The following is a 23,140-nucleotide window of genomic DNA, read 5'->3' as shown; positions in this document are numbered from 1 at the left end:
TATTATTATATTATATTATATTATATTATATTATATTATATTATATTATATTATATTATATTATATTATATATAAATATATATAAAATATATATTGCTTTCTTTTCTTTTCTTTTCTTTTCTTTTCTTTTCTTTTCTTTTCTTTTCTTTTCTGGGAAGATTCGTGGTACATTGAAAAGTTGGACCAAACTTTGGTGTGTGTTGAAACCAGGAGTATTGCTAATTTATAAAACACCTAAAAATGGCCAGTGGGTGGGAACAGTACTTCTGAATGCTTGTGAACTCATTGAGCGGCCTTCAAAAAAGGATGGATTCTGTTTCAAACTTTTCCATCCTTTGGAACAGTCTATCTGGGCTGTTAAGGTAAGTGAGCTTGTATTCTTAATGGAGTTGGTGTCAACAGAATTTTATTATGTCACATTAAAACTCTGCATCATTAATGAATTCAAAATGCTTTTCAGTTGTCATAGATTGGTCCAAAAGAATATTTATTTTATAAAGTTGTCTGATCAGCCTAAAACTCTAAAGTTCAGCTGTTCAGTTGCTTTGAATAGTTGAAGATTGAAAAGGAAGATCTGACCTTTTACTGTGGATGGCAGGCAGACAATTGTTAGCATTTATTTCTATTAACCTATTATTCAAATTATGGCACAGTCATAGATTTTAACAGTGCAAGACTTCCACTGTTAAAACTGTTTAGTATTGCTTTATTAAATTTGCATCAGACAAGTTGCTTATATTGTATTTGATTTTTAAAAACAAAATCGCCTCTTTCTATTTATGGGACAATAAATAGTAGAATTGCTTTTTGCACCTATGGCTTCCTTTCTATGCATCCATATTTATTTGGGTGCAAGTATCTAAATGCAAATTCACTTTTGCTAATTCTGTTATGGTTGAGCTGCTTCTTTATTTCTATGGGGAAATAAGCATTCGGATGGAGTTGTCCTTGCAGTTCTTTCGATCAACTTGTTTATTTAAAAGTATTGTTGCTAATATATTTTGCTTATTTTTCATCCAAAACTGAATGGGCCATGTAGAGTTTCTTAAAGCTACTATGTTAAGGATGAATTTATTTTTGAAATATTTACATTTGCTTTTGTGGGTTCAGTGAATGGGAAAGTAAAGACAAAATGCTCTCAAATTGATCTCAAGTCTTGATGATCATATCTGGGTGTTTTTTTTAAGCAGGATAGAATAAATACTGCCGTTTATCATACTTCGTGATTTCCCTGTTTAGCCAGCAGTCACAAATGGTTCATTTATGCATTTTTTAATCTGAATATAATTTGTTTAGCATTGAATAACATCCAAGGTTGGCTTGTACTGCCATCTGGTGAACTAGGAAAAGGGCACTTATAAGACCTAGTAAAAGGTTTTATCTTCATTAGCTATTGCTTGCTGATAAAATCATTTAAAAAAAAAAGCAGATAATTTATGGATAGAATGAATGCAAGTTGATCTAAAATACAATCAAATTAATATTGTTTTGTATTTTAAGGGCCCTAAAGGTGAAGCTGTTGGCTCTATAACTCAGCCATTACCCAGTAGTTACTTAATCATTCGAGCAGCTTCGGAATCAGATGGTAAGCATTTATTTTGTCTTCCATGAACATTTTTTTAATTGAGGATACTTGAGCCAAGTGCCATTGAGAATTGAATTTTAAAGTTTGAATAATATGTACATATTATGAACATAGTTTTAAGATTTCATAAGTGATATTTTTTATTTCAAATGGTAAAGTAAAGCATTTTCTTGGCAAGAAAATGGCAAGTAAAGCATTTTCTTAATTCCAACAAATTGAGGGATGATAAAGGTAGCTTATCAAATCAGTATTTGTATCCATGTTTTGCAATATAAGTTAATTAGATAGCACATAAGCACAACTCAATAACTCTTCCTAACATAAGAACATTGTTAGGGCAATTGGATATATATGGCTTTATTTTCCTGACGCAATCTTACAGCTATATCTTATTTTATTGCTCTTCACTTTATTGCGCTTTGCAGGTACTACTTCTTCCTAGCATTATTCACGCACTATGGCAAGGTCTGCTTGCCCTTTGTAGATACTATATATTATCTACAGAGGGCAAGAGGACCCTGACATACATATAAAGATCCCCCACCAGCAAAAAGATTATGACCCACTGAAGGCTCAAATTATGATCAGCACTTTTTAGAAATAGAGTAGCTTTTTAATTAAGGTATGTATAGTTTGTAGACATAATATTATAGCACACTTAATGGACTTCAGCATAGTGTAAATCTAACTTGTATATGCACTGGAAAACCAGAAAAAAATTGTATGAGTCACTTTATTGCAATATTGGCATTCTTGTGGTGGTCTGGAACAGCAGGGGTAATCTCTTTGAGGTATGCCTCGGTATTGAACTGTTCTTATTATTAGGATTTTTTTCTAATATCTAGCCAAAATCTGCTTTCTTCTCATTTAAACCCATTGTTTCTTTTCCCATCTTTTAGACCAGTTCTGCCTGACAGCCCTTCAGATACTTGAAGACTAATATCATGTCTCACTCTGGTCTTTTCTTCTATAGGTTAAGCACACCCCAACACCTCCAACAATTCCTCATCGCTTTTTTTACTTCAAAGGCTATTATCATCTAGATTTACTCCATTTTGTTAGTAGTCTTGCTAAAGTGTGGAACTAGAATTAGAAACAAAGTTGATTCTGACCAATCATAATAGAAAAGAATTATTATTTTCTGTCCATCTTGACATTATACTTTGATTAATACAGTCCAGGATTGCTTTTTCGTTGTTTTAAGCTGTATTACAGAGTTGGTTCATAAGCAACTCATGATATCTCAAGACACTCAGATATATTGGCATATATTCAGGGATGAGATTCAATTTTTTAAACAACCAGTTCTGTGGGGGTGGTTTAGTTGGTGGGTGTGGCTTGGTGGGCATGGCCAACTTGACATCACTCATGTCAAGGGGCACCTCTTCTTGCCTGGCCTCTCATGACAGTGGGGATGCTGCAATGGTCATAAGTGTGACAAATGGTCATAAATCACTTTTTTCAGTGTCATTGTAACTTTGAATGGTCACTAAATGAACTGTTGTAAGTCAAAGATTACCTGTACAAAAATACAAAAATCTTCTTTGCTTGCTAAAAGCTTCCCTAAATACCAATCATTAAAAATACCTGCAAGCCAGAGTTACAAATCAGGTAGGGTGCCAGAGCACTTTGAGGAATGAAAATAATTAAAATGCAATTATAACTATCAGCAGCCAACTCTTGCTCATAAACTGAAACCCTTTAGCAGAGAGGTCATTTAAGCTCTCCAGGAAAAGCACACCCAGGAAAAGCAATCCTTAAAGAGACCAGCTGGTCTCACTCACTTCACAAGATATCCTAAGAAAATCATTCAGATTTAAGGAAAGGTCACATCATGCCCCCGGGAAAGGCAATAAAAAAAATCAATGCCAAGCTTGCATCCTGCCTCTTTCAAGTATACCCCAAAAGGACAGTGCCAGATAGCACTAAAGCAGTGAAGGAAGACCCCCTCCCCAGATAGAAAAAGAAACCATGAGGCAGGAAAAAATTCAAACACGATACAAATAATTAAATCACAAGAGTAGCTGTTGCTTGTTGAAGCTGAATAGGGAAAATTATCCCGTCAATAAATACAGGATTAAACATTACCAAGCACAGAATTAACCTTCATCAAAAACCAGTTTTAGACCAAAACTCAGAAAGGGTATGTAGACTCACATTTGAATGTCAATCTTTTTAGCTAGCCAAGAAGCCTTGCTGAATGTCACTCATCTTGGTTCCCTGTCATTAAAAACGTCTTTCTGACAGCTCTGCTTCATTATTCAATTATTTCGTCAAAGTGCTGATTGTCCAGGGAAGTATTTCCTCCCAACAGCAGTGTAAAAATCTTAAAACGACTCTTCCCCTTTAAGAAAGTCAAACCCCAGAAGCTCCGGAGACAGGAAGTCTAGGCATACCAGCAAGAATGTAATAAGGGTGGGAAAAAACAAAAGGAGATTGCTTCTAACTACCAGTTCTCCGAACTGCTTAGAAAGTTAACAAGGGGTTCTATAGAACCGGTCAGAATTGGTAGAATCACACCCCTGCATATATTCTTTCTTCCCACCCCACAATGAATTATATACTCATGACTTTGATATTTTCTAGGATAATGCATTTGTCTCTGTTGAAATTCAATTTCCTAGTTTTTGCCTATGTTCAGCTTTTTAGGTCTTTATGAATGTTGATGATGTTTCCAAAGTGATTGCAGTCATCCTTTGTTTCTGCTGTCTGCAAACTTGTTAATTCTACTTTCTACCCATTTTAACAATTGATAAATATTTTTAATTAGGGTATAGAATAGAGTTACTTGACACTTCTTCAACTTGATGAGAGGTCATTGACATTAGCTGCACATTCTGCTTAGGATCACTTTAGGAAGAATACTTAAAGCAAAGTAGGAATTATTCTGTCCTCTCTTTGTCACATGTTAATGTCCTGTGTTCTCCAAGAAGTAAGCCCACCTTCACATTTTCCTTCATTTTACTACTGACATAGTCAGAAAAACCACTTTTTGTTGCTTTTAGCTTATCCTGCAAGTTGTTTCTCTGTTTCTTTTCTTTAGCCTTACTGCAGTACTGATTATTTGTGGTAAATTCCTTTGGTGTTATATCCATCTTTTTCCTTCCTGATTCATTATTTTGTTGACACATTAAATCTGTTTTCTGCTTCAATTAAAATCTTAATTTTAATTTATTTTAATTATATTTGAAAGAACAAACAAAAAAATGAAAAAACACCAATTTTTGCATATGTTCCTTTTAATTTTTAGCAGTGGAAACATTTCTACGTATCAACAATGATTTCCTAACGCACACCCCTTCCCCCCTTCTAGAATATTGTGCAATTGTGCTGATTTTTTTAAACATTCCCAGCTTTTTAGTGCTAACTTTGACTTGAGGATTTATCTCTATGGGATCCTACCTACTGTATTATGCTCTAATTTCTGTAAAACAGGCAGGGTTAAGAATGAGTTATATTACTGATTCAGTCAAACTCGAATTTGTATGTAATTTGAGCAAACAAAAAATATTTTCTAGTATTAAAAAGCTTTGCTCAATATTATATATCAGCATTCCCCAAACTTTCTGGGTTGGCGGCCTGGTGTGGAGGAGGAAGGAGATAGTTTTGTGTGAGGAGCAGGCATGCACGCATATGTGTACACACAACTTTAGTTGTGTGAACGGTAGGCTTGTGCACCCACCACTCGCACGAGTGGGCCTGCGAACACTGGTGCTCACTGCTTGCGTGAGTGGGGCTGCCTGCGCACATGCCAACCCATCACTCATGCAGCCTGGTTGCAAATAGGCCACCGTCCTGTAGTGGGCCATGGCCTACAGGTTGGGGACCCATGTTATACATAAAACTGACAAATACTTGAAATGCAAATTCCCCTGTTGTGCTTTCCCTGTTTTGAATATAATACCCTAAAACATATTTATCTTTAGGTAGATGTTGGATGGATGCATTGGAGCTAGCTTTAAAGTGTTCAAGTTTGCTCAAACGTACAATGATTAGAGAAGGTAAAGAACATGAACTGAATTTAGCAGATAGTACACATGTGTCATTCTATGGCCTGCTACGTGCAAACAACGTTCACAGCACTGAAAGTTTCCCGTAAGTCCATAATGTTTGCTTGTTTATTAAACCATAGCTTGCCCTTCTTGGTTCATAGGAATCATCTTTTAAGGGTAGGGGTTATGTGTTATTTTTTTGTCTTCAATTTCCAAAGTAGAGTTTTGTTATAAAAATCACACAAGAAAGTATTTTAGTCCTACACCAAGGGTAAAATTTCAACTGTTTCTGTGTCCTAATATTTTCTATTGTGCTTTCCTTATCTATTATACTTAATGTATAGAATCCATATTTTAGAATGATATGATAAGTGCACCTTTGCTTAAGTTGCCATAGTAGAGAAATATTGATATTATATTAAATCATGTGAGATTTATATGACTTTTCTACTCAGCACCCCATAGTTTAAGGTGAGGTATTATTTTTAGTGAGTTTAAATCCTGTGGAATGTTTTTACTTATATTGACCACCAAGAGGCAATATGTGACCAGTTTTGCCTTATTTAGAACTCAACCATATAATATCTGATGAGTCTCAAATAAGAACAAAAGCAGTAATGAACTATCTCCTGGTGTTCAGTATAAGTAGATATTTAACTTATACCACTGCTATTTCCTATAGAACTAAGCAATATTTCATTCTCTATCCTATGCTGATAACCTATAATTTTATACTTATACTGTAGTATAGTTACATCTTTTTATGCTATACTAATTTCTTTATCCTTCCCAAGAAGTTCTAACACTGTCACTTGAATTGTGCTAAGTATATATTTAATAATATCCTTTTCTTCCATGATGGAAGAGAAAGCAGAATAGGCACTAAAAGCTAATTGAATGAGAATAGAAGGGTTTCTTCCTGAAATCTGCCCATGTGGCTCTTGGGGGATTTGAAGTAGCTTTAACTCCAAGATCAAGGTAAAGGTCTGGCGATGATATTGTATGACAATTCGATGATAGCCAAATAAATTGTCCACTAGGTAGCCAGAAGTAAGGTGCAGTATTTTATGTTGGGTTCTATTAGTGTGCTAGTGAGGTAGCTCACCCATTACTTCCAGCCTGATGCAGATTCTCTGCTGAAGGATCTCCACTCCTTGGGCATGTAGTCTGAATAGATTGAGAATTGACAAACATGCTCTTACCCCAAGCCAACATGTATTTGAAACCTCCGAAGGACAGTGTCTTAGATCTGTTTTTGGGCTCCAAGCAATTAATATATGATCTGAAGTGGAAGACAGTATCATTCTTGTGTCATAGTCAGATCACTCACACTCAGCTTCTATTAACCTCTGTATGGCAGATGCCATAAGATTAAATTGAGGAGTTTCCCTGCAGTCAGGTGAGTATCTACATTCGGCACTTAGTCATATTCTGGAATACAGAGGAAATAAAAGCATGGTTACTTGCATTTAGTAGCGTAGACTGATAATTTTTGAAGAATCTATGAGGTTTGTGGTGGGGAAGGAGAAATAGAAAGAAACATTTTATATTTTAGTGTGGAGTACTGCAGAATTCAGCTTGCTTCCTTATTCTCTTCAGTTTTTGTGTGTTTTCTAGAGTCTTGGATGGGGTAAAACAAACAGACTGAATCCCAACAAATCAGAATTGCTTTTGGTAAAATGGCACATAGCACCATTAGTAAAGAGCCACAGTGGCACAGAATGCAGTACTGAAGGTTACCTCGTTGACTGCCTGTAATTTGTCAGTTCGGATCTCACAGGCTCAAGGTTGAGTCAACCTTCCATCCTTCCAAAGTTGGTAAAATGAGGACCCAGATTGTTTGGGGCAATATGCTGACTCAACCACTTAGAGAGTGCTGTAAAGCACTGTGAAGGGTATATAAGTTTAAGTGATATTGCTATTAATGCTCCATCTGTGATCTTGATAGATTTTCTGAAAGACCAGTGATAAATCAGAAAATCCTGCTGGGTTCTAGGCTCTTGCAAGAATAGCGGGTACTAATGTGGGCATCAAAAGTGGTCTGCCATTGTGATCTCTTGGGTAAGAAAGCTTTGTAGACAGTAATTCAAAAGATTACTGCAATTGACTCTACAAGGGGGTTTCTTTGAAGATAATTTGGAAGCTGCACCTGAAATGTAATGTGGCTCCCTAAATGTTCACTGATGCTAACCAGTTTAGTAAACACAACACAATCCCCTAGCATAAATACTACTTTACTAAAAGTAATGTTTATGCTAAGGGATTGTGTTGATGGCCACTAAGTTTTCAGTTCCATCTCAAAGTATATAAAGCCTGTATAGTTTGGGTCCTTACTACCTTCAGAACCATCTTCTTTAGTTGAAATTTGTTTGGCAACTGTCACCTTAAAGGGACAACTACAGGTCCCGGAATTGACGAATCAAAGGACAGGGACCCGGAGGATGACATTCTCAGTAGTAGCTGCAGCAGCTTGCTCCTTATTAAAATGGTGCTGTTCTACAGACCCTTTGATGTAGAGAGCCCAATTCAATGAAAAATAATGGTAGGTTTTTAGTTAAGATTCTGATTGTAATTCTATAATAATAACTGCATGGAATCTAGCAAATAGATGACATAAGACTGAATGAATGAATCGTATACAGCTTTGGCCATCAAAATGTTGCACAGCTATAATCTAAACCAAGACTGCAGCTTTTGATGTTATGGTATCTTTCCATGGTAATGTGATGGTTAAAACTGGAGGCATTGTAAAGTAAATTCCAATAAATGATTATAGGAATTTGTCCCTGTACTGACTTATGGTAAACAGGTTTCAAGTTTATTTAGATTGTCTTTAGGTGAAAGTTATTTTTCTTAATTGTTTCTTTTCTTTTTAATTATTTTTTTTATTTCGGTAACTTGGAATGAAAATGAAAGGTGGCTTAAAACTACCATATGATAAACACTTCAGAAATTAAGGTGAATAAATGTGACTCGAGGTATATAAAAATTCACTATTGTTTTGCAAATAAGTTGTCAAAGGGAAACAAACTTGGCCTATATTCATGCACTCTCAGGTCTTTATTTCAATCTGGACAATAGCAGTGATGATTGGTTAAGTTAACTTTTGTGTCACAATGCAAGTACTTTCAGGCATTTTATCTGCTTGTGTCATTCAGTTCAAAGAGAAATTATCACAGTGGTTTCTTTAAATACCCTGTTATTTATATATAAATACTTGTATGTTCACTAATATTAATGTATTTAAGAAGAAATTATTTTGTTCACCAATTGTTAAACTAGGGACAACCCTAGGTAATTACCTGTATACTCTGCATATAAAATGTAAATGTGTTTTAACATCTAAAACTGGGCATATAGCTTGTTTTCCTAAATCCTGGAAAGATTTACTCTGTGAAATAAGGTATGGTGAATATCTAAAAAAGAAAATCATACGCGATTGCATTTAGGCAGTAGTTCTTTCATTCTTTAGTATATTTATATGTTCAACTAAATTGAATGCTGTAAGATGCTGTTTAAAATAGCGATAAAGATACAAATGAGAATGGGAAATAATATGAATTAAGTTCAGAGATTCTTATCATTAAATTGAATACATTAAATTGAATTACAAGTCCCAGTGATTTCATTGTGCTTAAATTTTCCCAATAAAATTAATTTGAATGAAAAGTGCTTAAATTTAATTTCATTGACATTTTGGCAATATTTACTGAACAAATAGTTCAGTAAATGATTTTTCAATAAACAAAAATTCAGTGAATTAACAAATTAACTAAGTGTATTATTCTTTACTAAATAAAATATTAACACTTCTCTTTTTAATAGGTTAAATGATAGTGAAATTGAAAGACATCATTTTAAAGATTCAGATATGTACTCTGATAAATCAGATAGAGAAAATGACCATGATCATGATGAGTCGGATAATGATGGTTTAGTAGAAAGTGACACAGATACATCAGAGAGACAGGATGATTCATATATTGATCCCGAACCTGATCATGTGAAGGAAACAATTTACGTAGAAGAAGACAGTGAAGAACTAGGGGAGGTAATAAGTTATATTTTTACTTCACAATATTTGAATTGTAAAATGGCTTTGTTTCTATTTCATTTTTTTATCCACTATTGTTATGTGGTAAGTCCATTTTAGAACTTCTTGTAAAACTGATAGAATTAAATTAATATGAAGAGATACTGTGTTTCTCCTAAAACATGACCCATCCCAAAAGGCCCAGCACTGTTTTGTGCGCTTACATTAAAATTAAGCCCTACTCCCAAAATTTGGCTCTATTTAAGCGCATATGGGGCCAGTCCCTGTCAATTTCTCACATTGCTTGCAGTGCGGACAACACGGGGGGCAGGGTGGTGAGGGGGAAAACTTGCCCCACACGCCTTGCCTGGCCACTGGGCTATTTCAAAAATAGAGATTTAAAAATCTCTTTCCCCCCCCCCCCTCTCTCTCTCTCACACACACACAGATGCATGTTCATATTCGTAGACGGGGGTTGAAGACCCTTGCACTAGACCAAATATTGCAACTTCTAGGACAATAAGATTTATCATTTTGCTTTATTTCTGCCTCGGGAAATATTTCTGGTTTTACTTTAGTTGCGGTCTTAGATTGGTCTCCATCAATTCTATATATATTTCTAAGGCCGCAACTGAAGTAAAACCAGAAATATTTCCTGAGGCAGTAATAAAGCAAAATGATAAATCCTCTACTTCTCAAATTCAAGAAGTTGTAATATTTGATCTAGTGCAGGGGTCTCCAAACCCTGGTCCACAGACCGATAGGAACCAGGCTACACAAGTGGTGGCAGAGTCATGTGCAAGCAAAGCTGCATTTGTAGAAACAGTGCACATGCATGCAAAACCACCGGTTCTGTGGGCGTGGCTTTGTGGGCATGGTGTGGCTTTGTGGGCGTGGCAGGGAATGGATTCTGCAAAATCCCCATTCCCTCCCCCACCCCACTAACCTGCTTTCCAGTTCCGTTTTCCTGTGCAGGGCAACAAAAGAAGACCCATTCAATCAGCTGGCTCTGGGGGCAGAGAATAGATGGTGGCTGGGCCAGTCAGAGGTGGTATTTGCCAGTTCTCCAAACTACTCAAAATTTCTGCTACCAGTTCTCCAGAACTGTTCAGAACCTGGTAAACACCACCACTGTTCCCCTCCTCCTCCCCACTGCTACCACTTCCAGTCTGCAGAGCCGAAAAGATTGGGGACCACTGGTCTAGTAATTAAAGCACCAGATTAAAAAGTGGGAGCCCATGAATTCAAGTCCCACCTTAGCCATGAAAGCTAGCTGGGTGTCTTTGGGCCAATTTTACACATTGTCAACCCAACCCACTTTACAGAGTGGTTGTTATGAGGAAAATAGGAAGAGGAAGGTGTTGTTGAATGTGTTCACCACCATGAGTTATTTGTAAAAATAATAAAGGGAGGAAATAAATAATACATGTTATGATATGGCTGCTACATCCCATTTTTTTTCTTAGTATGCATTGTTTCAAATGCTACATATTGAACTACCATCAACTATAGGGCCAGTGTGATGTGTGGTGGCATACTTCATTTGTTTCTTCAACATTAAAGTCACATGAATTTGCATATTGTCTCTTCTTTTTCATCTGAACTCCCATGTTTAGAAAATGGATGGGTAAGACAAACCATTGGGAAAATATGGCTTTGCAGCCATGAAGAATCTTTGAATCCCGTATCAGAGTAGCATGGGCAAATGTTTGGGCTGTTATATACCAAACTAAAAATGTTATTTAAATGCATTAATATATTTTAATATATGCTCTTCATTCTATTTGTATTTTGCTAAAGGCAGGAGAAGCTTCTCAAACAGAGATAGTTTCAGAAGAGAACAAGAGTTTGATCTGGACATTGTTGAAACAAGTACGCCCTGGAATGGATCTCTCCAAAGTGGTACTACCTACATTTATATTGGAAACACGCTCTTTCTTGGACAAACTCTCTGATTACTACTATCATGCAGACTTCTTATCTGAGTGAGTTGTTTTTATTCATGTGCAATAAGAACTATCTTGATGCATCATGTAATTCAGTATTATAATAGTGGCAAATCTGAATTTCTTTTAGTTTGGGTTTCTTAGATAAAATAATGCCTCACACCATAAATGGGACTTAGAGCCACATGCTTCCTGGCCTAATTTCAAAACTTGACTGCAAATGATGAATTCCTATACTCTGATGTATACTGTATATCCCTTTCCTGGCAGCCTATTACTTGGGAAAAATAAACTTAAAAATGAAAAAGGGAAACATGTAAGAGCTTATGTACATAGAACACTTTTAGCTATGCAGGTAAAAATAAAGAACTGTACAACAATTAGTAGAAAAACATGGAAATATCTAGAGTTGTAACAGCACAGTTAGGGAAAGTGAATAGCAGGGTTTTTAAAGTTGTGTTCCTTAGAACCTTAGGGTTTTGCAAGAATTTGATTATTTCCATAGGAGACTAAGGGTGGAGGGAATCATTCCTAGGCAGCCATTTTTCTATCTCACTGATATGTCTGATTTTTCAAAGAAAAGGTTGCTTCTAATATTTAATTAGAATGATTGGCAACCCATCTACTTTGACTTGTTTTTCTAAGTGAAGACCAATCTCTCTTCTGCAATACACACATAAGGTTAACTCTGTGAAAAGTAATATCACAAATAATACTCTTATTTTTTCCCCTCTCGTAGAGGAAAATAGATTTCCCATTCGCGTTTCAGGATGAGATGCAGATTTTTGCTTCTATGTTAGCAGTTTAGAATTCTTTAATAATGTTATACAACTTTTAAATTAGTTGGTGTTCTCTTACCCAGTTTTATTTTTATCAGTTTCTTTTTCCTTTATTTTACTGTATGTTTGTAGTACAGCATTCTGTTTTTAGAAATATTTTAATTGTGGATGTTGTGGTTCCTACCCAATGGACATATTAGTTCCTGAATCTGAAAAAAAGTGACAGTCAAAAAGTTGCTTGTTATTGATTGTCAAATGTTTCTATAAGGCAGTTATTTAGGAACTACTTACTCATCTTTGGGCTTGTCTGTAGGAACACAACCTTCACAATTTTTATAAAATGGATTCCGATGTAGTTCAATCAACACTTGATGTCATTTCCTTGAGATTCTATTTTTAAGCTATCTCAAATTGCAAAATAAAACAAAGAATACGACTGCAGAAATAAAATTCTGAATCAAGCTGATTACATTGCAGCATTGGCTATAGAGAATTTGGGAAATCACCCTTAAGTCCTGGTGGGAAACAAGTATTTGAAAGGGACTCAGGTAGGCTCATCCCCGATTAACTGAGATGAGGCGAAAGGGAGAGAAAGCTTGCAAAGCTCTATTATTATAACAAGTAAAATAAATATGTAGTGTAGATTTGAATTGTAAAAATCAAATAAAAGAATAATTTGTGTACAAAAATACACCCTTATTCAAGTGTTTTCTATAAAGTATTCATAGCTACATTGGGTTATTGCAGTTATTTCAGTATCCATCAGATTTATACATTTTATTAGTCAGGTTTTTTGTTTCTTTGTTTCTTTGGCTACTCTCACTGTTTGGATTTTCAAATATTTAACAGTACTTTAAACCAGGGGTGTCAAACTCAAGGCCGGATCCAGCTTAAATCTGGCCCATGGGCCAGCCTGGAAATAGCAAAGGACCGGCCCATGGTGTCTCTGGCAGTCAAAATGGGGTGGGGATAGGCGTTTTCATCCTGGATGGTCTCCTGCAGCACTTTGCTGGCCAAAATGGGCACGAGGCACACGGGAGGCCGGCAGGGCGCTGCAGGAGGCATCCGTCCCATCTGCCCCTCTCCAGCTGGCCTGCGGAGGAGAACTACAATGCTGATCCGGCCCTCAAAGAAATCCAGTTTGACACTCCTGCTTTAAACTATCTTTGATAGATTGTAGTAATTCTTGAGACTTCTCCCCCAACGTTTTTTAGAGAGATTAAGAATATATTTTCTTCACTTCTCAAATACTTTTCTAGTTGCATAGATTTCATAATTGCTATTGGTTCATTTCCACAAGGTGTGAAACAGTAGAGCAGCCTTCCTAGCCTTTACAATTATTAAATGATTTATCACCTTTTGTGATCCTGGGATTTTTCACAAATGTAAACGGTTAAGCTGAATTGACATCTGAGTTTGGTGGTTTGGCGACCATGGTCTAGACAGGAGCTTTATAAAGACAGACATCCACTCAGTTGCTTGTGGTCTGCTTAGCAGATCACCTTGCCTCTGAAGATGCCAGCCACAGTTGCCAATGAAGACTCAGAAAAAAAAATTGACTAAATCAGCCGCTTTAAACTAAACATTGATTAGGGTTAAACAAGAACGATTAGGGGCCTAGAGGCTAAAACATATGAGGAATGGTTACAGGAATTAAATATGTCTAAACTCTAATGAAGATAAGGACTAGGGGAGACATGATAGCAGTGTCACAATATTTGAGGGGTTCCTACAAAGACCAGGGCTCAACGATTTTCCAAAGCACCAAAAGACAAGACAAGAAATAATGGATGGAAAGTAACCAAGGAGAATACAAACCTAGAACTAAGGAGAAATGTTCTAATGATGAGAGTAATCAACCAAAGGAACAGCTTGCCTTCAGAAGCTAGGGTGCTCCATCTCTGAAGGCTTTCAAAACAAGACTGGACACCATTTATCTGAAATGGTATACAGTCTACTGCTTGAGCAAAAGGTTTGACTAGAAGACCTCCAAGGTCCCTTCCAATGCTATTTTTCTATATTGTATACATTTCTTATTACTGTGTTTGAATATGAAACTCTTATATGGTTTGTTACATTGATGTGGATAAAATTTAATATATTTTGATTATAAGTCTGTAATTTTTTTTTAGAGCTGCCCTTGAAGAGAATGCTTACAATCGAATGAAAAAAGTTGTGAAGTGGTACTTGTCAGGATTCTACAAAAAACCAAAAGTAATACTTTGGTACTTTTTATCTAGTCCTTGGTTTTTAGCAGCTTTTCTTCTATTCATGTTTGTAGAGTAAAATGCTCACATTCAATTTAAAATTAATGGGTTCAGGAGGCAATTTCCTATTAAGTAAATACAATAATTATAAGCATTTCGTTACAGAGTCTTCAAAATGTTTTTGCTTATTAAAGCTTGTTTTGCTTATTAAACTTTTTTGGAATTAGAATGTATTTACAAATATTGTCTATCTTTCAGGGACTTAAAAAACCTTACAATCCTATACTTGGCGAGACTTTTCGTTGCTTGTGGATTCATCCAAAAACAAATAGCAAGACTTTTTATATTGCTGAACAGGTACTGGAAAATGTAATCAAAATATGTGAAATATGTATGAAAAACTATAGCAGCATTTTTTAACATTTACATTTAATTACATTAACTCAGAAACTATACCATAACAATTTAATTTTATGACTTTTTTGCCATGGCTGTTAAGTGAACAACACGTGGTTATTTTTTCTCTGTATTTTCTGACCATAAAGATGGCTTTTCTGGGATAACCACTAAAGCCCACAGATGTTAGTGAACTTGGTACACAGGGATGATCTGGTTGAAAGACAAAACGATTTTCCACCTGGATGTATCTAAGGATATCTCTCCATTTCACAAATCCCAGGATGCAGTTCTACCATTTTTTTTCTCCCACCTGTTGATCTTAGCAATAAATCATAGCTCTCCAAACACTTAAATCTGTTATAAAGACTTTGGCTTGATTTAGCAGAAGGTTGTCAGGTATGGTTTGATAAATTGATTGAGTCTACCTCTTCCTTGGCAGGAATGATACCTTAAACGTACAGGGCAAAGAATTCAGACTTCATATACATGTGCTCCAGAGTTTGAAATCTCAGCTTCATCTGCCTGTCTTTCCAAATAAAATAATACTTGGTAGCTTTAAGTAGCTGATAAATTTCTTTTTTAACTGATCTCTCTAAACTGTTAACTCTCATCTTACCAGCTTCAGTCGTTACAGCAGCTCCAATGGGGTTTTATTTTGAAATTTACATTTCATGATTTTGATGTTATGCATAAACTAGCTCTTTTTGCATACAATCATTTCAGTAATTTGAACAGCATTGTGATCATCCTGTCTCCTTTCAGTTATTTTCATATTGAAAGCTGATTTTACTTGTTTCTGTTCAGAATATTCTTATATATAATATTACTGACTGGATATGTGATAGAAGATATATACTTGTTTTCAAAGGGCAGTACTGTTTTATCATGGGATTAGTTACCCACATAAGCTCATTATTCTGCTATGGTGTTTTACACACAGAATAACAGAAAGTTGCCTGCCAATCACTGACTATTTCAGCAGTCACCAGTATGACCTCACATCCCCTCCTGTCTTTGTTTCAACAGGTTGTTTTACTATAATCACATAGGGGCAAATGGTAATGAAGATGAGCAGATTTTGCTGTGCTAATGGTGTTTATATAGTTGAAAATGAGCTACAGCATCTCAGCTAATCTAGAAAAGATTTTGGAATGTTATCTGGTATAAGATCAGTGTAAATGCACGGATGGCTACTGGAATAGATTTAACACTCTCTGAATGCACTTGAGGTTTTTCCCATATCATCTGCTGACGGTGCCATTTGAAACACAAAGTGATCTGACATGCAAATATAGCTGAAAAGTTGATCCTATTGTTTTTGATGCATTCTGCCCACACCCAAATTAGCCTCTTGATTACTTAGGCAAGGGCAAGTTATGAAGAATCAGGAGGACCACTGAAACATAAGTATTGCATGTAACATTTCAAATTTGTTGAACAATATGTTCAGTTAGTTAATACTTACATGAACAAGAACATACCTTTTGGTTTTGACAAAATATTATTTTATGAGTTTCTGGCATGATTTTTTTGCATTTAGCTGGCATTAGGACATGTGACTGGAGATTGTGTGGATTTCTGTGTAGCTAATTTAGTGTGTACGTGAAAGCACCTCAAACCACAGAAGGGAAGAATGAGAGCAAGGCTTAGTATAAATAAGATACAACATAATCTCAAGGCCAGACAGAGAGTGTCAGCAACAGTAACAAAGGATAGCAACAAACACTGTTTCAGAACATTGCAGGAAATAATGACAATGCTATCAAAGGTTTCCTAACAACAACAAAAACAACAACATTAAGGTCATGATGAATACCAGAAAGCAACAAGGAAACGGTCAAAACTAAAATAATAGAAATGTTATCCAAGATCCACTTAAGCAGATATAAAGTTTCTGGATATTATATGAGTGGAGCCATGCAATCTAGGTGGTAAAAATCAGAGGAATGTAATAGTGTCATGCCCCTGTTGGAATCTGATTCGGAGGGGGAGGCTGAGCAGCTGACGGGGACTGTAGTGTGGCTCCGTTGGTTGTGGAAGAAACTTGGGAAGGGCAAAGGCTGGCTGGGCAGAGCAGGAGAGAGGTAGAGCAAAGGAGAGGGAATTTGGAGGAAAACCCAGGCCCACTCCCTTTTCATCCTAGGGCACTCAGGGAGGAATGGAGAAGGGAGCAACGTGAGTTGCAAGGTTTACGGGATAGGAAAGGGCCCTGATTCCCTTCATTAGCAGCAGCTGAGAACACAGTGTTTAAAAAGAGAAGCTGCGAACAGCAAGTTGTTGGGAGCAAATTGTGAATTATCTGGTATTATCGAGGCTTATCTGGGTTCCTGGCATTTTTCCAACTGTGTGCGTTTTGCTGGGCTTTCAAGTCTGCAATTCGTTCTCCTGCCCTGTCAAGTTAATTACTGTAGCATGGTTTGTGTAGATTTTTATTTACAGTTTGTATGTACTTTGTTTTCGGACTGAATTTCCTCCACTGAAAGACTGTTCTTAGGAGAGTTTTTTCTCCAGCCGAAGGTAACCTGGACATTGGGGGCAAAGTTGGAGGCACTAAAGGAACACTTCGTGCTTATTTGACTGTGTTGCCTTTGTGTCACGCCCCGAGTCATCACAGATAGCACCTTTTTCAAGTGCTGGATCAGATTTGTACAAGTTCTAAAAAAACAAAAGGAACCAATCAGAAGTAGGAATAGTGTAAATATGTGTACAAGAAAAAAAATACTATTCTGACGAAGGCTTCCTGAGACAGTAACAATCACACGCTGTTCCCAAAATCCTTTTTTATTTAAACAGCTTTGAATTATATGCATTCACAGCCCGTAATGAGTCCCAAACAGTTTATGAATAGTCCAACAGAAGTCTGCCGCAGTCTTTCAGCATAAGGCTGATAAGCACCCACCTTTATCTCCCTTGAAATGCTGCCAATGACTACATTGCCAATTAGCTGTACAAGGCCAAACGGAGCACAAAGTCAGCATGGAGCTTCAGATTTTAAACCGACCAGAACGAACAAAGTTAATTCCTGCAAAGGCTCATGTCCCTTTGCTCCTCCTTTATGTCTTATGGGAGGGGCCAATTATCTCCAAGCCTTACTCCCAAGTTGCCCCTTTTGTTTTAACTGTTCTTGCCTTCTGGCAGCTCTGGAAGCACGCACTGGGAACATTTTCCCCCTGTTCCTCTGCCTCATTGATATCAGATTCTGGAGGCTCCAGAGTGAGCACATCACTCTCAGATGGCCCTGGCCCCATCTCTGTGTTGGACGCAGATCCCTCATCCAAGCCCTCCCCAGACTCCAGGACTGGCTCATGTTCCTCCCCACTGTCCGACTCTGCTGCCAGCTCTGCAGGCCGTTGGCAGACCACAACAGATACCCCAAAATAAGAAGCCTATAAAAGCTTTTAGTTCACAGAGGAAGAGCAGGAAACTATTATCATCTTAGGTATATAACAAGGCTAATGTGCAGTCAATACGTATACAGCATATTTAAGAGGGATTCTGCCTTCATGTGCTGTGATATAAGACTCATTTGAAAACTACTTTTAGGCATCAGTTTATTTGCCTCCAGAAAGTGTAGATATTTCTGTTTAGACATCATAGTGTTTAAGGATTTGTATTTACTTGATTCTGTATTTGTACTTCATTTTGTATGTTGAACATTCAGTTTAAACTGATTAAAAGGGCTTGTTTTTTGAAGTGCATGAATAAATACAGATGTTAGTTGGTGTTTTAATTGAAGGCATAACAAACAGTTAAGTAATGCCTGGAATTCAGAGGACAATTAGGTATGTGAGAATCACAACTAACCTACCTACAGTCAAGGAAAGTATTTTAAACAAAGTATCTTTCATCAATATTTTGGGACATGTGTTTCGTTGATGAGTATTTGTTGAATTACAATTGAATTTATGTCTTTTGCTTATTTCTACTGATTTTCGCAGCAGGTCACTTACACTATTGCTTTTAACAGGTGTCTCATCATCCTCCAATATCTGCCTTCTATGTAAGCAATCGAAAAGATGGATTTTGCCTTAGTGCTAATATTTTGGCCAAATCCAAGTTTTATGGTAAGTATCATATTTAAAAGCTTTCATTATATTCAGGAAATACAAAAATAACTTTTTGTGAAGGATTTGTGATGAATGCAATTGATTTTTTTTCACTACTAAAATAGATGATATTTGTTTTTGATTACATAAACTGAGATGACAATTCTTTAGTCTGGCACATCTTTTCATTTTCTAGGATGTAGGTTTTTTTGAGTGTTTCATTTTTGTGTTTTAGGAAATTCATTATCTGCCATTCTGGATGGTGAAGGGCGACTAATGTTTCTAAACAGAGGAGAAGACTATGTGATGACCATGCCATACGCACACTGTAAAGGTATTTACTTCTATCAAGTGTTTTTAAATACCTATTTGGCTTATCAATCAGGCCTCTGATGATACTTGGGACCAATTTCCTACTTGTTAAATATCACTTAACTTTAAAAGGACAAACCGTTCTTGCAAAGTGGTTTAGTATAATAAGCAGAAGAAATAACTTTCCTTTTCAGTGCCGGATTAGCAAACAATAAAATTGAAACCATACATGAAATGCATGTGATAGCTGACCTGGATTGGATGGATTAGACTCTAGGCTCAAAATGGGCCCAGCTTTTCCCAACCATGTATTCAGTTGTGGAATAAAAGGATAGAGATGACTACATTGCATTTGCCTGAATTCTGAATACAGATCTGGCCAATACTGAGGGTATATAATCTCGGGTTAAGAGTAATGGATGGATTCTACTTATCTAGTGAGTATTTCAGTGTCTTGCAGAATCTTTGACAATGGCAAATCTGGGCTATCCAAATTGATTTCAGAGTCAGCATATGTTGTTGGTCACACATTTGATTTGATATTTTGCTTTGGCCAGAATAGTTAATGGGAGAATTCCAATTCCTTTGTATAGACTGACCACTATCTGGTTAAGATCAGATTTATAATCACCCTTTAACTCCTTAGAAATAGAGGACCAGTTCATTCCAAAGAACTTGGGCAATGATTTGTAAGCTAAAAATTAATAAATATTATGAAATTCTGAAGAGAATTTTAGGAGTTTAGTGTTCATTCTACAAATAATTGTCACAACCCTAATTTATCCCTAAATGCTGTATGGGCTATAGAGGCAGGAAAATTGCTAGAGTGTCCTTGCAGAAGACTTGTCTTCACTCTGATAAGGTACAGAATAGAACCACGCTGAGTCAATTCATACACAGAAAAAGCATTTTTTTCTTACTGCCTCTGCAGTTATTAGTAATTAGAGCTGTGAGAATTAGAGCAGTCAGAATTAGAGCAACAATATCAAACCCCTGTGGTTCTTTCAACTAGTTCTTTGCTGGTAAAATCTGTCAGGTTTGAGGTGATTTGGATACTCTAGATTCAGTTAGAAATTGAGTGTCCTCATATGTGATTAAAAAGGATAGATTTGAGTTGATAATTTCTGAGGATGTGGATAGAATGCTTGGGTGAATATGATCTACCAGATGTCCCTTTGACCCCAAGGGAGATTCAGGGAGCTACCTTGGTAAATTCACAGATGCAACATTTCTTTCTCTTTAACGAGGGATTTATAAGACCACTACTTAAGGAGATCTTCCTTGAGCCATATACAATTGGAAGCCCCGAAGCATCCACAGAGGGGGCAAAGAAGATGATAAGTATGATGTTCACCATCAAGACATAAGTTCCAGCTATTTTCTACATGTGTCACAATGTTCCATGCATATCCAAAAGAAATGGAGTTTGCACTGCAATACCAGAACACTGCTTTCATCGTTATGACAAAAAGCTACAAAAGTTTTTGGACATTCTGATAAAACAGATCCTATCATAGTTGGACAAAATAATTAACAGGATTATGGCATTTCAGTTTCATGTAGGCCTATAATAAATTTTATTAACTAAAGCCATTTCAAACTAGTTTTAGAGAAGCTACAGGATTGAGACTAATTAAGTCAAATGGTCTTTGTTACCATTCACCAAAGCATTCTTCTAGATCATATGGCATTTTTAAGAACTGGGAACATTGCTGTGGTTCCACTCCTGTGTATCAGAAAGGTTCCAAAGAATCACATATATGAGATAGGCAGCTATATAAATGTACTAAATAATAAATAAATAAACTTGTGGTGCTTAGAAAACCTTTTTTTAGTGGCAAATGAACACATATTTCATTTCTACATGTTCTTTATACAGTTCTAAAAGCTAAATTTATTTTCCATAACTTCTCAATGACATCCAACAAGTTGAGTGAACTATTTTTGCATTGTCTCAGGTTATTCCCTCAAACAGATTAGAGTTATGTTTAGCTATGTGATTTGGAAAATACTTTTACCTTTCTGTTGTCTTACTTTTAAATGCAGAAGTGTTAATTTTGAATTCTGTTTTTTTGAACAATCCTTTTAGTCAGTATTTAATTTTATTGCTGAAAAGGAATTTTATGCTTCAAGTTTATTTGAAGGTTTTACTAATGGACTTTACCTGAAAAAATTCATTATTTGAAATTATCAAAACATAGCACTTTTTGTGAATGTCTTATTTCATCCTTATTTCTTTAGTAGAATGTCCTGATTTTACTACCATTTCAGGTATTTTCAAAGAGAAGGGATGACTTGGTGCTATGTTGGAAATTTTTCTATAATAATATTACTTGCAGTTAATTATATCTTTTTCCATAGTAATTAGTGGTTTGGGACTTTGGTATATCATAGTCATTTATTTGTAGAAAAGAAATACCTAATATAAAAACACTGTTCAACAAAATAAAAAACAACAACTAATCTTGTAGGGATTCTATACGGCACAATGACTTTGGAGCTCGGGGGAACTGTTAGCATCACATGTGAGAAAACTGGATACAGTGCAGTCCTTGAATACAAGCTAAAGGTTAGAATCTTTTCAGATGCATTAGAAGTTTTAAAATTAAAAAATGCTTACTGTTCAAAAGTTTAGTTCTTTCAATTCTTTGTGCTTTGTCTTAAAAGTATATAATATGAATACTATCACATTTTGAAGTATTTAGTAATAACCTTTGATTTTGCTGATTAAAACAATATAAAATAAATGAATAAAAATATCCCTAGTAGTTAACATAATCATGTAATTTTTATATAGTACTTGCAGCTAAGCAGCTCATTATGATCTGCACTAACTCCATGTGGCAAATGAAATAAGTTATTTGTTCTCTCTTTTTTTTTTTTACAATGTTGATGTTCCCTGGACATTCTAATAACACTGATCTGATTTCTAGAAAACTGTCAGACCATTTTCAGAAAAAATGTTTTCACCAATTCCTCCTTTCGTGGCCTCTTTGGATTGTCCCACAAACTTGTGGAGTACCTGTGAGGAGAGGAGTAATTCAATAAAATGTTGTTTTTTCCATTTTAATATTATGGAGCTTCAATGCAGTAGTTTATGAACTTCTAGTAATTAAAATGGCTTCCTTGTTCTTTTTATGAAAGGGTCATTGGTAAATTATTAATTTTAAGTTACTTGAATGTTACATAGCTTTTTTAAAAAAAATCTCACTTTTTTTTCATAGCCATTTTTGGGGAACAATGAAAATGTTAATCAAATAATGGGGAAAATTAAACTGGGAAAAGAAGTTCTAGCCACTCTAGAAGGCCATTGGGTAAGTAAAATAAGTTTGGCTTTGTTTCATTTTCTAAAGGTTGGGTACACATTGGTACCTTGGTACTTGACTGCTTTAAAATTCATCAAATTTGGTAATCAATGCATTTTGATGTGAAAATTTTGTCCCAGTACTTGTTTTTTTGGTACTCGATGCACAAGCTAGAACTTGTCATTGTCAGCTCCCTTGTGACTCGGTATACTTTCCAGCCAAAACAAAGGGTGACATGTTTGTCATGTGGTTTGTATGGTACTGATCATTTTTAGTACTGTCATGCCTCCCAGAACCAATTACTGACTAGTACTGAGATACCACTGTATTTTGATATATACGGTATTTTTATGTCGAAATTATTTGATATACATTGTTATTGATTATGACATATGCACCAGCCTTTTCTTTATTTTGCTATACTTTTTTCAGAAATCTGATCAGACTAGCACTAAACTTCCAAAGCCAAATTTGCACATTTACTGTAGGTCTGCCATATGGATAAATAAATGGAAATTCTTTCTAGCTTTCTTGTC

General features: G+C 35.8%; 1 protein-coding gene across 5 annotated transcripts in view; it reads left to right on the top strand.

Annotated features, from left to right (window-relative positions):
- Nucleotides 1–23,140, top strand: part of OSBPL8 (oxysterol binding protein like 8) — an 81,932-nt gene that overhangs the window by 41,976 nt on the left and 16,816 nt on the right. For all 5 annotated transcript variants that reach the window (XM_087934479.1, XM_087934476.1, XM_087934478.1 and 2 more), the window contains 11 exons: nucleotides 159–362; nucleotides 1,501–1,585; nucleotides 5,512–5,680; nucleotides 9,403–9,628; nucleotides 11,411–11,595; nucleotides 14,468–14,549; nucleotides 14,801–14,899; nucleotides 18,909–19,005; nucleotides 19,223–19,321; nucleotides 21,771–21,868; nucleotides 22,524–22,613. In XM_087934479.1, coding sequence (XP_087790605.1) covers nucleotides 159–362; nucleotides 1,501–1,585; nucleotides 5,512–5,680; nucleotides 9,403–9,628; nucleotides 11,411–11,595; nucleotides 14,468–14,549; nucleotides 14,801–14,899; nucleotides 18,909–19,005; nucleotides 19,223–19,321; nucleotides 21,771–21,868; nucleotides 22,524–22,613 — 1,434 coding nt within the window. The remainder of the gene's footprint in view (nucleotides 1–158; nucleotides 363–1,500; nucleotides 1,586–5,511; nucleotides 5,681–9,402; nucleotides 9,629–11,410; nucleotides 11,596–14,467; nucleotides 14,550–14,800; nucleotides 14,900–18,908; nucleotides 19,006–19,222; nucleotides 19,322–21,770; nucleotides 21,869–22,523; nucleotides 22,614–23,140) is intronic.

Source organism: Pseudonaja textilis, chromosome 5, assembly GCF_049901715.1.
Source record: "Pseudonaja textilis isolate UNSWEBS1 chromosome 5, rPseTex1.2, whole genome shotgun sequence".
NCBI lineage: Eukaryota > Metazoa > Chordata > Lepidosauria > Squamata > Elapidae > Pseudonaja > Pseudonaja textilis.
This window is presented reverse-complemented; position numbering and strand designations above follow the sequence as displayed.